Below are 16,461 nucleotides of genomic sequence, written 5' to 3' on the forward strand. Positions count from 1 at the left end.
AAGCTTAAGAATATGGCAGTCTTCCCTGCTAATAAGAATCTAAGCTGACTAAGTAGCCTGAATAACATATAAATTATCGCCAATATCAGTAGGTAAAATTTTAGTGTGCTTTTAATTAAAAAGGAGAAACTGACCCCTTAACTGAATCAAATCACTGTTTCAGACTTCCACTTCAGTCTTTTGATAAATATATTCATATTTAATACATCATTTTACCCTGATGAGCCATTAAATTCTAATCGAGCTATGGAATCACGAAGACAAAACTATCTTTCTGCTGAGAAATGCTGCAACATTTTCTCTCATTTTGCTCATTTAATATGGAATGCCTTGTCAAGTATCTGCCAAGTCCCCTAATACTGAGGCAGAAATATTATAACATAAAAAAATAAAATAAATTTCCTTCAAAATCTGAATGTCAAACAGAGGCACAGTTTCTTACCCAAGCATGTCATTCTGAGGACATGCTATAACAAACAAAATTAAACGTGATAGGGGAAAATGGTTTAAAATAAATAGCAGAGTTTCAGCATAAAATAGATATATAAATCCAAATTCTTTGCTGTGATGATTTTCTACTCTTTGTAGTTAACATGTTTAATGTAGTCAAGTCTTTCCATTATGAAAATGAAAGTAAACAAATGTAGAATATCTCTGGGTCAAAATCATTAAACAGGCTTATATGTCACCAGATTTCTGTGTAAAAAACCAAACCAAAACAAAAAACAGATTTATCATCTACTTTAATCTATAAGCAATGCCTTAGCAGATCTCTACATTAAGAGGACAAAGAGCATAATTATTTCAATAGATCTGAGAAATGATTAAAAGTAATGCCCTCTAAAACAGTTTAGATACTGAAATACAAATTTCAGGAAAATAGCTCAGATGCTGATAAACATGATTCTACTCATCACACTTGGGTTGCTGTGTGGTTGCACAGTACGATGGTAGCAACATCTATTTCTATGCTTAAGTAATCCCAGATAAAAAATTTTAATATGTCACTGTATACAAGCAGCTAGCTATGGTGTATCCTTATAAGTTTGAACAATTTATGCTATTTTCATCATTTGAAATAAAAGATGCAATTTGACTGTATTCAGGTTTAATCTGGAAAAATCTGTAGAGCCCAAAACCTTGCCCTTAATCACATACAAAGAATCTATTTCCTTACCTCCCACTTCCCCACAAAAAGCTACAGTAAACACAAACTTAAACACACACACATTTCTAAAATTCATATTGTTTAACTGGTGTCTAGTACTATAAATATTACTTGTTCAAATATCCTAAGGAAAATCTAATAATAAACAATTACATTGATTAATATGTTGTAAATGACTAAAAGCTAGAAAAAGCAATAACTCTATAATCTAATGGTATAATCATAATTCATGATGTCATACCTGATGACTTAGAGATTGAAAAGGCTCGCAGGTTCCAGACTGCATAACCTTTCTATTTCCAGAGACCCCTAAAGATTGCATTTCCTGTCTTACAAAAGATAATCACAGCCATCTCTATGTCTCAGCATCTTCAGGGCTAGTGAAGAAAACATCAAACAGCAGATCTGTCCATCAGTATCTGTTTAAGTCATCATGAAGATATCAGATCTCATATGCTGTTTATCATCTCCCCTTTGCAGTTACAAACACTGCGTATTAAGGGAGGATGACACAGTTGTATTTGCTGAAGCTGCTAATGCTGTCTGAAAACAGTAAGCTTACTGCTTAGAGCAATTCTGCATCATCCAAACAGAGAATGAACCACATCTTTCAGATTTCCCACTTCTGATAATATAAAGATTTCACATGCCAAGGAAAGTTTGATTTTTTTTGTCATTCCTTTAAAAATAAGCAACATTCTATTTAATTAAGTGTCTAATGTATCTGTTGCAAATGCCATGTTAAAATGTTAGTTCATAATTATTAGGCAGTTTTCTCCATACATGACTAAGCTTTAATGATTTAACAAGCAAAATTATACTCTAAAAAAGGACTCTTCCCTCCAAACCATGTGTATCATCACTCATCCAACCCATCAAAATAGAAGTCCCTAAAAATGATCAGTTTTTATTCTGGCAATCTTTGATAATTGTGTATAACAGTAGATAGATAAATAGGTAAATGCATATTCACTTTTTTAATTCTCATGAACTTCATTTTTATTTCATATTCTTCAGAACAACATGCTTCAAATCAAAATAGCTTTTACACTATTATAAAAGGTATAATATCTCCTACAGAGTTTAATATGCAAAAGACAACATGCTATTATCAAATTCCAAAACTGCATGGTTAAATCTAAATCTAGGAAATAAACTTACATTATTGGCATTTTTATTGTGATTTTTCATTGCATCTTATTTGTGTTCATCAGGGTTCTTGTAATGCTTTCTTTTGCACAAAAGAGTAGAATCACGGAATTTTAAGATTAATAAAGTAGTCTGATAACAGAAAACCAATATCCTCTAAAATTATAAATGTAAATACTTTCTCTTTACCATGTGATAAAAGATTATGTTTTAGAAATAAAACAAAGACTAAAATTATAATATATTTAATTGAATGCAAAATTGGGACACCAAGTACAATATATTACCCTAAAACACTCTTCGCATTATGTATAGCCTGAATTAATGGATATTTTCTTTATATACCTATGAATGCTTTATTTATATACCTGTGATATAAACTAAATGAAATTTAATGATAGCTAAAGTGCTATACAGAAAATGTTTCAGGTAAGTGTAGACTAATTACAAACCAGTATAAATTTCCACTCACAACATTTGATGAGCATATGAGCATAATTTGTATTATCATGGAGACTAGTCAAAATGGGTCTTAAAAAGTGGGCTTCTTTAAGAGGCTGAGGGGTAGGGGCATAAGGGAGATGTTGGTCAAAAGTACAAACTTCCAGTTATAAGATGAGTAAGTTCTAGAGATCTAAACAGGATAGTGATTATAGTTAATAATATTGTATTATATACTTGAAAGTTACACGATGGTGGTAATTATTTTGCAATATATAAGTGTATCAAATTAACATGTTGTACACCTTAAACTTACACAATGTTATAGGTCAATTATATCTCAATAAATCTAGGGGAAATTATTATACCTTAAATATATCCAATTTTTATTTGTAGAAAGAAATTAGTCTTCTTTAGTAGCCTGATCTACATTATGCTCTTAGAGAAATTATTGCCTCTAACTGCACATGTTCAAAGGGTTTGGTATTTTGGCTGTATGTATACAATGACAGACCTGAATGGAAAATCATATGTAGGCAAATATGATTTATATATGCAATATTTACTCTCTTATTGTAAACAAAATAGGTACTCATTCTTTAAGAGCTATCTTAACATCTATCTCCCTTTCTATATTTATTTCTTCATGTAGAAAATATTAAACATCTTCTATGTGTCAGATACTGTGCTAGAAAATCTGTGACAACATAAGATATGCCATCACAAAAGCAGATAATTAAACAAGTATGTTTTGCTATGACAGAAGATTAAGAGGTGATATAAGAGTGATAGCAGGGCATCTGACCCTAATCTAGGGATCAGAAAAGATCTTCCTAAGGAAGTACTGTTAAAACTGAGAAGATCCTGAGCAGATCATATTCAACTAATGCTAAATACAGCATGGTTCGACCATAAAGTTTAAGCAGGACAGAGGGAAGAGACGAGGCTAAAAGGGTAAGTCAAGGTCTAATCACAGGACTCTTCAGAAGCCATTTAAAGAGTATGGACTTAATCTTCAGGGGAATGGTAATCTATCAACACAATCATTTTTGTAGTTTAAGATTATTCTGGCTATGGTAGAGAATCAATCAAGTAAAATAAAACTGGAGAGAGACAAGTTATATAATTTGGGGTAGCAGATAATGATGGCCTGAACCAAAGTAGTGGCAGTAGGAATGAAGGGAAATGGATAGACACCAGATATACTTTTTAGTTAGAAGGAATAGGATTTGGGGACTAAATGTAAGAAATGAGGTAAAGAGAAATGTCAGGGTCAAGGTTTATTCATAACCTCCTAAATTATTATAGATTTCATTTTGACAAATCAATATACTTTCATCACATGCTCCGTTGCATTGTCATTAATCCATTTCATGTGTATATGTTTAGTTTTTATAAAATAGCCAGAAAATTGTGAGAAGGAAGACTCATCTGACGTTCATTCTTTGTCCTCTTATAATGTGCTTAACTTTGAGCAAAGTTATTATAAATGAATAAATGGGAAATAAACTAAAAATTGTACTTTTCTTTCATATATTGTGTCATAACATTGATATAAACTTTGTTTACATCAGTTACCAGACATTATTAATTAGGATATACAGTCTAATTTTCTTCAGTGTTTTCTTGCCAACACATTTAATTGATCTTTGCAATAAGAATATGAAAACCAGAATACAAAGAAGCTCTTAATCTCTCTACCATTTAGTTGATAAAATCAACTTAAGCCAAAAAAAAATTCATTTATAATTCATTAATCAAGTAATGGATTAACGTATGTTAAATATAACCATTAATAGTCATTTAACCTGGGCTAACCAGTTAAAACTAATAGACACCTATTTTTTAGAAAACTATTGCTCTATGAAAATAAATATTTATTCATACAGTACGCTTACACATAGCAATGTTATTAAGGTACTCTCATAAGAGGAAGGCACAATGTCTCTACATTTTCCCTAGCAAGTCTATCTAACAAAGGTTTGATTAAAAGCAATGGAGAACAACCAGAATATAGCAAAAGAACCCCTTGGTTTGAATGAGGAAATAACTAAAAGGGTCAAATAAATTTAAAAACGTTGTCTATTTAATTATTTGCTAAACATCAGACCATCCTGAATAATAAAGGATCAGCATCTTAAAAACAGTAAGAGCTTTATAATAATTATCACATATTTAGCTCTCACTTTTTATGTCTCAGGGACTATGCAATCCAATGCCCTCATTTTACAGATGAGGTAACTGAAATTTAGAGAAGTTAAATGATTTGTCTAAGACCAGCTAGAAGCAGAGCCAAGGCCAGAATTCAAAATTCTTGTCTCCTAGTTTCAAGGTTTTCCCCAATATAAATCACTATGTCACTGAGTGAAGTAAGTCAGACAGAGAAAGATAAATATATATCACCTACGTGTGGAATCTAAAAAAGGGTACTCACAGGGAACTCTACTCAGTGCTCTGTGGTAACCTAATTGGGAAAGAAATCTAAAAAAGAGTGGATATATGTATACATATACCTGATTCACTTTGCTGCACAGCAGAAACTAACACAACATTGTAAAGCAACTATACTCCAATAAAAAAATAAAAAAATGAATTTAAAAAGGGTACAAATGAACTTATCTACAGAACAGAAATAGAGTTACAGATGTAGAAAACAAACTTATGGTTACCAGGGGGTAAGGTGGGGGGTGGGGAAGAGATAAATTGGGAGATTGGGATGGACATATACACACTACTATGTATAAAATCTATAACTAATAAGGACCTACTGTATAGCACAGGCAACCCTACTCAGTACTCTGTAATGGCCTATATGGCAAAGGAATCTATAAAAGGATGGATATATGTATATGTATAACTGATTCACTTTTCTGTACACCTGAAACTAACACAATATTGTAAATCAACTATACTCCAATAAAATTTTTTTAAAAAATGAAAAAATAATAAATCACTATGTCTTTTCATTGTCTTTGTAATAATATATTTTATCTTCAAATTAAAAAAACTTTCATTTTAACAGTTTCATATGTTTTTGTTAGATTGAAAAACATAGTAAATATTTCAGAAAAATATCCATAAGAATCAAAAGTTGTTTATTAAAGTTTTTATCATAAAGCATTCTTTTATCATATTTATTTAAAGATAACTTATATCACATGGCCAGGCCCCACAGCAGGTCTGGAGACAAGCCTTGCCCACCAGTGTGCTGCAGCAGTAGCCACAGCACCTGCACAAAAAGAATTTCCAAACAAGAATGTCTACCCAGCAAGGTTATCATTCAGAATTGAAGGAGAGACCAAGAGTTTTCCTGATAACCAAAAGCTAAAGGAGTTCATCAGCACTAAACCAGCTCTATAAGAAATGGTAGAAGGACTTCTTTAAGCTGAAAAGAAATGGCATTAACTAATAATAAGAGAACATATAAAAGTAAAAATCCCACTGGAAAAAGTAAATATATAATAAAGGTGGTGGATGAGTCAAGTGTAAAGCAAGTATGAAGGTTAAAAGGCAAAAGTATTAAAATTAACTAAAATTACAACAATTAGTCAAAGGATGCATTAAAAAAAGATGTAAAATGTGTCATCAAGAGTATAAAATATTGAGTGGGGGAGTAAATAAAAAGATAAAGCTTTGGAATGTGTTCAAATTTAAGTTACTACGAACTTAAAAAAGGTCACTATTTACATAAGATGTTATATGTGAACCTCACAGTAACCACAAAGAAAAGCCTATAGTAAATACACAAAAGAAATTGCAAAAGGAATCTAAACATAGCACTAAAGAAAACCACCAAAACACAAGGGACAAGAAAAAGAGAAGTAAGAAACAGAGAGGAACTACAAAACAGCCAGAAAGCAAATAACAAAATGGCAATAAGTACATACCTATTAATAATTACTTTAAGTGTAAATAGACTAAATTCGTCAATCAAAATTCACCACATAGAGTGGCTGAATAGATAAAAAAACAAAATTCACCTATATACTGCCTACAAGAGACTCACTTCAGAAGGACACACACAGACTGCAAGTGAAGGGATGGAATAAGATATTTCATGCAAATGGAAATGAAAAGAAAGCTGAAGTAGCTATCCTCATATCAGACAAAATAGACTTTAAAACAGAAAAATAAAAGACAAAGAAAGACATTACATAATGATAAAGGGGTCAATCCAGCAAGAAGATATAACACTTATAAGTATATATGCACCCAATGGAGGAGCATCAAGATATATAAAGCAAATATTAACAGACTTTAAGGGAGAAATTTAAAGCAATACAATAATAATAGGGAATTCTAACATCTTACTTACATCAATGGATAGGTCATCTGGGTAGAAAATCAATAAGGAAATGTTGGACTTAAATAACACATTAGACCAGACAGACTTAATAGACTTTCTATCCAAAAGCAGCACAAAACACATTCTTCTCAAGTGCACATGAAATATTCTCCAGGATAGATCACATATTAGGTCACAAAATAAGTCTCAATAAATTCAAGAAGACTGAAATAATATCAAGCATCTTCTCTGACCACAATGGTATGAAACTAGAAATCAATCATAAAGAAAAAAACGGGAAAACCCACAAAAACATGGAGATTAAATTACATAGAGATTAGATTACATCCCACTGAACAACCAGTGGGTCATCAAAGAAATCAAAGGAGAAATCAAAAAATACCTACAGACAAATGAAAACAGAAATATGACATACCAAAATCTATGGGATGCAGCAAAAGTGGTTCTAAGAGGGAAGTTCATAGCAATATAGGCCTTCCTAAAAAAAACAAGAAAAATCCCCAATAAACAATCTAAGTACACCTAAGGGAAATAGAAAAAGAACAAATGAAGCCCAAAATTAGTAGAAAGAAGGAAATAATAAAGATCAGAGGAGAGGTCTGCTTCTGTTTTTGTTATATTCACTAGTTTGTTGTATATTTTTGATTCCACATATAAGTGATATCACACAGTATTTGTCTTTCTCTGTCTGACTTGTTTCACTTAGCATAATGCCCTCCAAGTCCATCCATGGTGCTGCAAACGGCAAAATTTCATTCTTTTTCATGGCTGAGCAGTATTCCATTGTGCGTATATACATCTTCTTTATCCATTTATCTGCTGATGGACACTTACGTTGCTTCCATGTCTTGGCTATTATAAATAATGCTACTATGAACTTTGGGGTACATGTATCTTTTCCAATTAGTGTTTTTTGCTTTTGTTTTTGGTTTTTTTGGGTATCTACCCAGGAGTGGAATTGCTGGGTCATATGGTAGTTCTATTTTTAGTTTTTTGAGAAACCTCCATATTGTTTTCCACAGTGGCTGCACCAATTTACATTCCCACCAACAATTTAGGAGAGTTCCCTTTCTCCACAACCTCACCAACATTTGTTATCTGTGTTCTTTTTGATGATAGCCATTCTAACAGGCATGAGGTGAAATCTCATCGTGGTCTTGATTTGCATTTCCCTGATGATTAGCAACGTTGAGCATCTTTTCATGTGACTTTTGGCCATCTGCATTTCCTCTTTGGAAAAATATCTATTCAGTTCTTCTGCCCATTATCTAATTGGGTTGTTTGTTTCTTTGATGTTGAGCTGTATGAGCTGTTTATATATGTTGGATATTAAACCCATTATCGGTCATCTCATTCATAAATATATTCTCCCATTCAGTAGGTTGTCTTTTCATTTTGTCTATTGTTTCCTCTGTTGTGGAAAGCTTTTAAGTTTAATTAGGTCCCATTTGTTTATTTTTGCTTTTATTTCCTTTACTTTAGAAGACGGATCCAAAAAAATATTGCTGTGATTTATGTTGTGTTCTGCCTGTGTTTTCCTCCACGAGTTTTATAATATCTGGTCTTAGATTTTGGTCTTTAATCCATTTTAAGTTGATTTTTGTATATGGTGTTAGAGAATGTTCTAATTTCCTTCTTTACATGTATCTGTCCAGTTTTCCTAACAACACTTATTGAAGAGACTGTCTTTTCTCCATTGTATATTACTGCCCCCTTTGTTGTAGATTAATTGACCATAAGTGTGTGGGTTTATTTCTGGGCTCTCTATCCTGTTTCATTGATCTGTGTCTGGTTTGTGCCAGTACCATACTGTTTTGATTACTATAGCTTTGTAGTATAGTCTGAAGTCAGGGATCATGATTCCTCCAGCTCTGTTCTTCTTTCTCAAGATTGCTTCAGCTATTCAGGTTCTTTTGTTTTTCCATACAAATTTTAACAAAAAAGAAGCTGACTCACAGATATAGAGAACAAACTAGTTATGACCAGGGGGAGGGACAATAGAGGAGTGGAGTGGAGGTATAAACTATTGGGTGTAAGATAGGCTCCAGGATGTATTGTACAACATGGAGAATACAGCCAATATTTGGTAATAACTATAAGTGGAACATAACCTTTAAAAATTATATAAAAATAAAAATTTAAATAAATAAATAAAAATTTTTAAAAAGGACACATACACTCACACAAAGATCAGAGGGTAAATAAATGAAATGGAGACAAAAAAAATAGAAAAGATAAAAGGGAAAAGAATCTGAAGCTGTATATCTGAAACTAACACCATATTGTAAATCAATTATAGTTAAATTTTTTTTAAAAACTCAATGAAACTAAGAGCTGTTTCTTTGAAAAGATAAACAAAATTAACAAACCTTTAGCTAACTAACTAAGAAAAAAGTAGAGGACTCTCATAAATAAAGTCAGAAATGAAAGAAGAGAACTTATAACTGATACTACAGAAATACAAAGGATCATAAGAAACTTTTATGAACAATTATACACCAATAAGTTGGATACCCTAGAGGAAATTAATAAATTCCTAGAAACATACAATCCTCCAAGACTGAATCATGAAGAAACAAAAATATGAATCAATTAATTACTAATAAGGAAACTTAAATGGTAATCAAAAATCTCCCCAACAACACAAGTCCAGGACCAGAGGGCTTCACTGGAGAATTCTACAAAACATTCAAATATTTAATACTTCTACTTCCCAAGCTCTTCCAAAAAACTGAAGAGGAAGGAAACTTTACAAACACATTTTGTGAAACCAGAATTACCCTGATACCAAAACCAGATAATAACACCACAAAAAAGGAAAACTACAGTCCAATATCCTTGATGAACACAGATGCAAAAAACCTTAACAAAATACTAGTAAACCAAATCAAACCATACATTAAAAGAATCATACACCATGATCAAGTTGAATTTATTCCAGGAATGCAAGGAGGGTTCAACATCTACAAAGTAAACATGATACATCATATTAACAAAATTAAGGACAAAAATGATATAATCATCTCAATAGATGCAGAAAAAGCATTTAACAAAATTCAATACCCATTTATGATAAAAACTCTCAACAAAATGAGTATAGTAAGAATGTACCTCAATATAATAAAGACCATATATGACAAACCCATGGCTAATGTTATTCTCAATCGTGAAAAATTGAAATCTTTTCCTCTAAGATCAAGAAAAAGACAAGGATGCTCACTCTTGCCACTTCTCTTCAACATAGAATTGGAATTCCTAGCCACAGCAATTAGGCAAGAAAAAGAAATACTGAGCAACCAAATTGGAAAGAAAGAAGTAAAACAGTCATTATTTGCAGATGACATGATATTATACATAGAAAACCCTAAAGATGTCACCAAAAAAACCCATTAGAAATAATAAATAAATTCAGTAAAGCCACAGGATACAAAATCAAGATACAGAAGTCTTTGGCTTTTCTATTCACTAATAATGAGCTATCAGAAAGAGAAACCGACAAAATGTTCCCTTTTAAAATAGCATCAAAAAAAAAAAAACCTAGGAATAAATTTAACCAAGAAGGTGAAAGACCTGTACACCAAAAAGTGTAAGACACTGATGAAAGAAATTGAAGAATACACAAATAGATATTCTGTGTGCATGAAATGGAAGAATTAATACTGTAAAAATGTCCATACGACCCAAAGAAATCTACAGGTTCAATGCAAACCCTATCAAAATTCCAATGGCATATTTCACAGAACTAGAAAAAATAATTTTAAACTGTGCATGAAGGGACTTCCCTGGTGGTCAAGTCGTTAAGACTCCACACCTCCACTGCAGGGGGCACGGGTTCGCTCCCTGGTTGGAGAACTTAGATCCTGCATGCTGCACAGCATGGCCAAGTAAATAAATAAATAAAATGAAAATAATTTTTAAAAAATAAAATAAAATAAATAAAATGTGCATGGAACCACAAAAGATCCCAAACAAGCAAAACAACCTTGAGAAAGAAAAAAGGTGGAGGCATCATGCTCCCTGATTTCAAACTATACTATAGTGTTCAAAACAGTATGGGTATCTGAAAATGAAATTAAGGGAACACTCCCATTTACCATTGCAACAAAAAGAATAAAATACCTAGGAATAAACCTAAGTAAGGCAACAAAAGACCTGTATGCAGAAAACTATAAGACACTGATGAAAGAAATTAAAGATGATACAAATAGATGGAGAGATATACCATGTTCTTGGATTGGAAGAATCAACATTGTGAAAATGACTCTACTACCCAAAGCAATCTACAGATTCAATGCAATCCCTATCAAACTACCACTGGCATTTTTCACAGAACTAGAACAAAAAATTTCACAATTTGTATGGAAACACAAAAGACCCCGAATAGCCAAAGCAATCTTGAGAAAGAAAAACGGAGCTGGAGGAATCAGGCTCCTGGACTTCAGACTATACTACAAAGCTACAGTAATCAAGACAGTATGGTACTGGCACAAAAACAGAGATATAGATCAATGGAACAGGATAGAAAGCCCAGAGATAAACCCATGCACATATGGTCACCTTATTTTTGATAAAGGAGGAAAGAATATACAATGCAGAAAAGAAAGCCTCTTTAATAAGTGGTGCTGGGAAAACTGGACAGCCACATGTAAAAGAATGAAATTAGAACACTCCCTAACACCATACACAAAAATAAACTCAAAATGGATTAAAGACATAAATGTAAGGCCAGACACTACAAAACCCTTAGAGGAAAACAAAGGCAGAACACTCTATGACATAAATCACAGCAAGATCCTTTTTGCCCCACCTCCTAGAGAAATGGAAATAAAAACAAAAATAAACAAATGGGACCTAATGAAACTTAAAAGCTTTTGCACAGCAAAGGAAACCATAAACAAGACAAAAAGACAACCCTCAGAATGGGAGAAAATATTTGCAAAGGAAGCAACTGACAAAGGATTAATCTCCAAAATTTACAAGCAGCTCATGCAGCTCAATATCAAAAAAACAAACAACCCAACCCAAAAATGGGCAGAAGACCTAAATAGACATTTCTCCAAAGAATATATACAGATTGCCACAAACACATGAAAGGATGCTCAACATCATTAATCATTAGAGAAATGCAAATCAAAACTACAATGAGATATCATCTCACACTAGTCAGAACGGCCATCATCAAAATATCTACAAACAATAAATGCTGGAGAGGGTGTGGAGAAAAGGAAACCCTCTTGCACTGTTGGTGGGAATGTGAATTGATACAGCCACTATGGAGAATAGTATGGAGGGTCCTTAAAAAACTAAAAATAGAATTACCATACGACCCAGCAATCCCACTACTGGGCATATACCCTGAGAAAACCATAATTCAAAAAGAGTCATGTACCACAATGTTCATTGCAGCACTATTTACAACAGCCAGGACATGGAAGCAACCTAAGTGTCCATCGACAGATGAATGGATAAAGAAGATGTGGCACATATATACAATGGACTATTACTCAGCCATAAAAGAAATGAAACTGAGTTATTTGTAGTGAGGTGGATGGGCCTAGAGTCTGTCATAAGAGTGAAGTAAGTCACATATATACAATGGAATATTACTCAGCCATAAAAAGAAATGAAATTGAGTTATTTGTAGTGAGGTGGATGGGCCTAGAGTCTGTCATAAGAGTGAAGTAAGTCAGAAGGAGAAAAACAAATACCATATGCTAACACATATATATGGAATCTAAAAAAAAAAAAAAAAGTCATGAAGAATCTAGGGGCAGGACGGGAATAAAGATGCAGACCTACTAGAGAATGGACTTGAGGACACAGGGAGAGGGAAGGGTAAGCTGGGACGAAGTGAGAGAGTGGCATGGACATATATACACTACCAAATGTAAAACCGATAGCCAGTGGGAAGCAGCCGCATAGCACAGGGAGATCAGCTTGGTACTTTGTGACCACCTAGAGGGGTGGGATAGGGAGGGTGAGAGGGAGGGAGATGCAAGAGGGAAGAGATATGGGGATATATGTATATGTATAGCTGATTCACTTTGTTATAAAGCAGAAACTAACACACAATTGTAAAGCAATTATACTCCAATAAAGATGTTAAAAAAACCCAAAAACAGTATGGGTAATGGCACAAAAATAGACACACAGATTAACGGAACAGAATAGAAATCTGACACATATATGTACAATTAATTTATGATAAAAAGCAAAGAACATACAATGGAGAAACTATAGTCTCCTCAATAAATGGTGCTGGGAAAACTGGCCAGCCACAAGCAAAAGAATGAAGCTAGACCACTATCTGACACCATACACAAAAATTAACTCAAAATGAATTAAAGACTTGAATGTAAGAACTGAAACCATAAAATTCCTAGAGGAAAACATAGGCTGTAATCTTATGGACATAAGTCTTAGCAATGTTTTTGTGGATTTGACTCCAAAGGCAAGGGAAACAAAAGCAAACATAAACAAATGGGACTATATCAAACTAAAAATCTTCTGCACAGTGAAGGAAACCATCAACAAAATGAAAAGCAACCTACTGAATGAGAGAAGATATTTGCAAATCATATATCTGATAAGAGGTTAATATCCGAAATATATAAAGAACTCCTCATACAACTCATCAACAACAAAAGAAAACAAGCAACCTGATTTGAAAATGGGCTGAGTAGCTGAATAGACATTTTTCCAAAGAAGACATACGGATGGCCAACAAGCACTGAAAAGATTTTCAGTATCACATCATTATTAGGGAAATGCAAACCAAACCACAATGAGATATCACCTCACACTTGTTAGAATGGCTATTACCAAAAAGACAAGAAGTGAAAAATGTTGGAAAGGATGTGGAGAAATGGAAACCCTCTTACACTATTGGTGGAACTGTAAATTGGTGCAGCCACTATGTAAAACAGTATGGAGATTCCTCAAAAAAATCAAGACTAGAATTATCACTTGGCCCAGCTATGCCACTTCTGGGTATTTAAGTGAAAAACATGAAAATACTAATTTGAAAAGATATATGCACCTCTCTGTTCGTTGCAACATAATTTACAATAGCCAAGATATGGAAGCAACCTAAGTGTCCATCAATGGATGAATGAGTAAAGAATATGTGGTATATATACACAACGGAATACTACTCAGCCATGAAAAAGGGAGGAAATCCTATCATTTGCAACAACATGGATGAACCTAGAGGGTATTATGCTAAGTCAAATAAGACAGAGAAAGACAAATATTGTATGATTTCACTCGTATGTGAAAGACAAAACAAACAAACAAAATAAAACAAAAAATCAAACTCATAGATCCATAGAACAGATTAGTGGTTACCAGGGTGAAAAGGGTTGGTGGAGTGGGCAAAACAGATGAAGGGGGTGGATGGTGATGGATGGTAACCAGACTTGTGGTGGTGATCACTTTGTAGTGTATACAGATGCCAAATTATAACGCTATACCCATGAAACTTATATAATTAAAAAACTTATTTCAGACAGAGCCAGGCTACAGGCTCGGAGGGCCATGGTGGGCAAGGACCACCAGTGGCAGGGCAGCATCCTCCGCGTCATGCTCATTAGCACGAAGCAAACGCACGCGGCTCTGCAGGCGCCCAAGGCACGGGTGGGAAGCATGCTGGGGCTGCTCCTGTGGCTCGGATCCCACCCTCTTCCCCAAAGAACAACTTATTTCAGAGAATACCTCTGAAAACCTAAGTAATCTACTCTGTTTTATATAATACTGCTTTAAAAAGTGTAAAGTAGTTCACCTTTGAAAGTAATTTGGCAAAATGTATTACGATTCTTAAAAATATTCAAGCCTTTCTAGTATTTCCAGTTTGGAGAATCTGTACAAAGGAAATAAGGCAGATTGAGGTTTACGCACAAAGATGTTTGGTGCTACGTTATTAGAAGGGAAAAAATGGAAATAATAAGAGAAAGGTTAATTAAATTATGAGACAACAAAAAATGGAATGCATTTGTAACCACTGAATGAAAGATGTTAATGACAAAGAAAAATGTGTATTGTAATAGAATATTAAATGAAAAACAAAAATACCAATATATTTATGTAGTACAGCCTCAGCTATGTAAAATATACACGGAAAAAAGCAGACAAAATATGAATTTTAAAAGATGGCCCCCAATATAACTTATCTTACAAATGTATACCTGCAGAGTTCATGGTTTTCTATAAAAATAGGAAATACTTTCTGAGTACTGTTTTAATAATTGAACACATACTCCTGTTCCCATGTGCTTCTTTCCACTAAAAATTACGTCTCAAATTTTAGTCTTTCTAATGTTTTACCCATATTTCTACTCCAATTTAATGAAAATATTCAAATCTACTTCTATTAGGCTATCTATACTTTAAAAAATAATTTTATGTGACTTGCATATCATTAACTATTTAGGCATGTGTTTGTTTTAACACTACTTATATTGGGCTCACACTGGTATAGACTATTTCTGGCAAATTAGCTCTCACACCAGTTTCAATGTTAATGAAAAAAATGAAAGAATTTATGTGGAATGACTTTGTGTTACTATTTGTCTTAACTCGTCATTGTGGTATAATCTAAATTGATTTTTACGAACAGCAGGACAATGGGAAGCACTGAGAATTAGTGCAGATATTACTGATATTTTACTTCCAGTTCTTGGTTAATAAACAACTAAAAACTATCTTAAACTATCCATCTCTACCTAGTATTATATTATGAACATTTCCCTGAGTCATTAATTTTTTCTATAATAATGTTTAATGGTACTCTATCAAATAGAGGTACCACACTTTATTTATCCAATCCCCTATTCTTAGAGATTTCAGTTTTTTCCATTTTTCAATACTATAAATAATAGTGTAATGATATATTTGTGCATGTAGCCTTACACACACTGCCTATTTCCTTAGGATAAACTCCAATAAATAGAGTTACTGGATCAAAAAGTATGAACATTTTTGAGCTTTTACATAAGAGTTGCCAAATTACCCTACAGAAAAGCTATATCCATTTACATTCTCCGAAAGAAAAGCCCTCTTTTCTCACTGTCTTGCCAGAACCAGGTATTATCACACAGACTTTATGTACGATAGTAGTCTCAATAAGTTAATATGAAAATAAAGGAAAACCAAGAATACATTAAGACAAAGGCTTAAATTAAACTAATTAAACTAAATAGAGTTATCTTTATAAGTTTTCTAACAACAACAAAAACCTAGAAAAAATAAACTTTCCTCTTTCTATGCTTATTGACAAGGATAAAACACTGTTCCTTAGGGAATATACCTAGGACTGTAAAACAAAACAACAACCTTTTGAAAGAAGTTACTAAAAGGTGGCAAAGACTAATTTAAAACAAACGTAATTATAAGTGTGAAC

The 16,461-nt window shown here is 33.0% G+C and overlaps 1 protein-coding gene across 11 annotated transcripts in view; it reads right to left on the bottom strand.

The window, feature by feature from the left end:
* SLC4A10 (solute carrier family 4 member 10) overlaps positions 1-16,461 on the bottom strand; it is a 301,412-nt gene that overhangs the window by 216,677 nt on the left and 68,274 nt on the right. For 6 of the 11 annotated variants that reach the window (XM_082395275.1, XM_082395270.1, XM_082395274.1 and 3 more), the window contains exon 1: positions 1,410-12,187. The exons of the other annotated variants lie outside the window; for them this stretch is intronic. In XM_082395275.1, the coding sequence (XP_082251401.1) occupies positions 1,410-1,490 (81 nt within the window). In that variant the 5' untranslated portion in view covers positions 1,491-12,187. Of the gene's footprint in view, positions 1-1,409; positions 12,188-16,461 lie in introns of those variants that run through there. 11 annotated transcript variants of the gene reach the window in all.

The sequence above is a fragment of the Balaenoptera borealis genome (genome assembly GCF_965194805.1).
Source record: "Balaenoptera borealis genome assembly, chromosome: 6".
Taxonomy (NCBI): domain Eukaryota; kingdom Metazoa; phylum Chordata; class Mammalia; order Artiodactyla; family Balaenopteridae; genus Balaenoptera; species Balaenoptera borealis.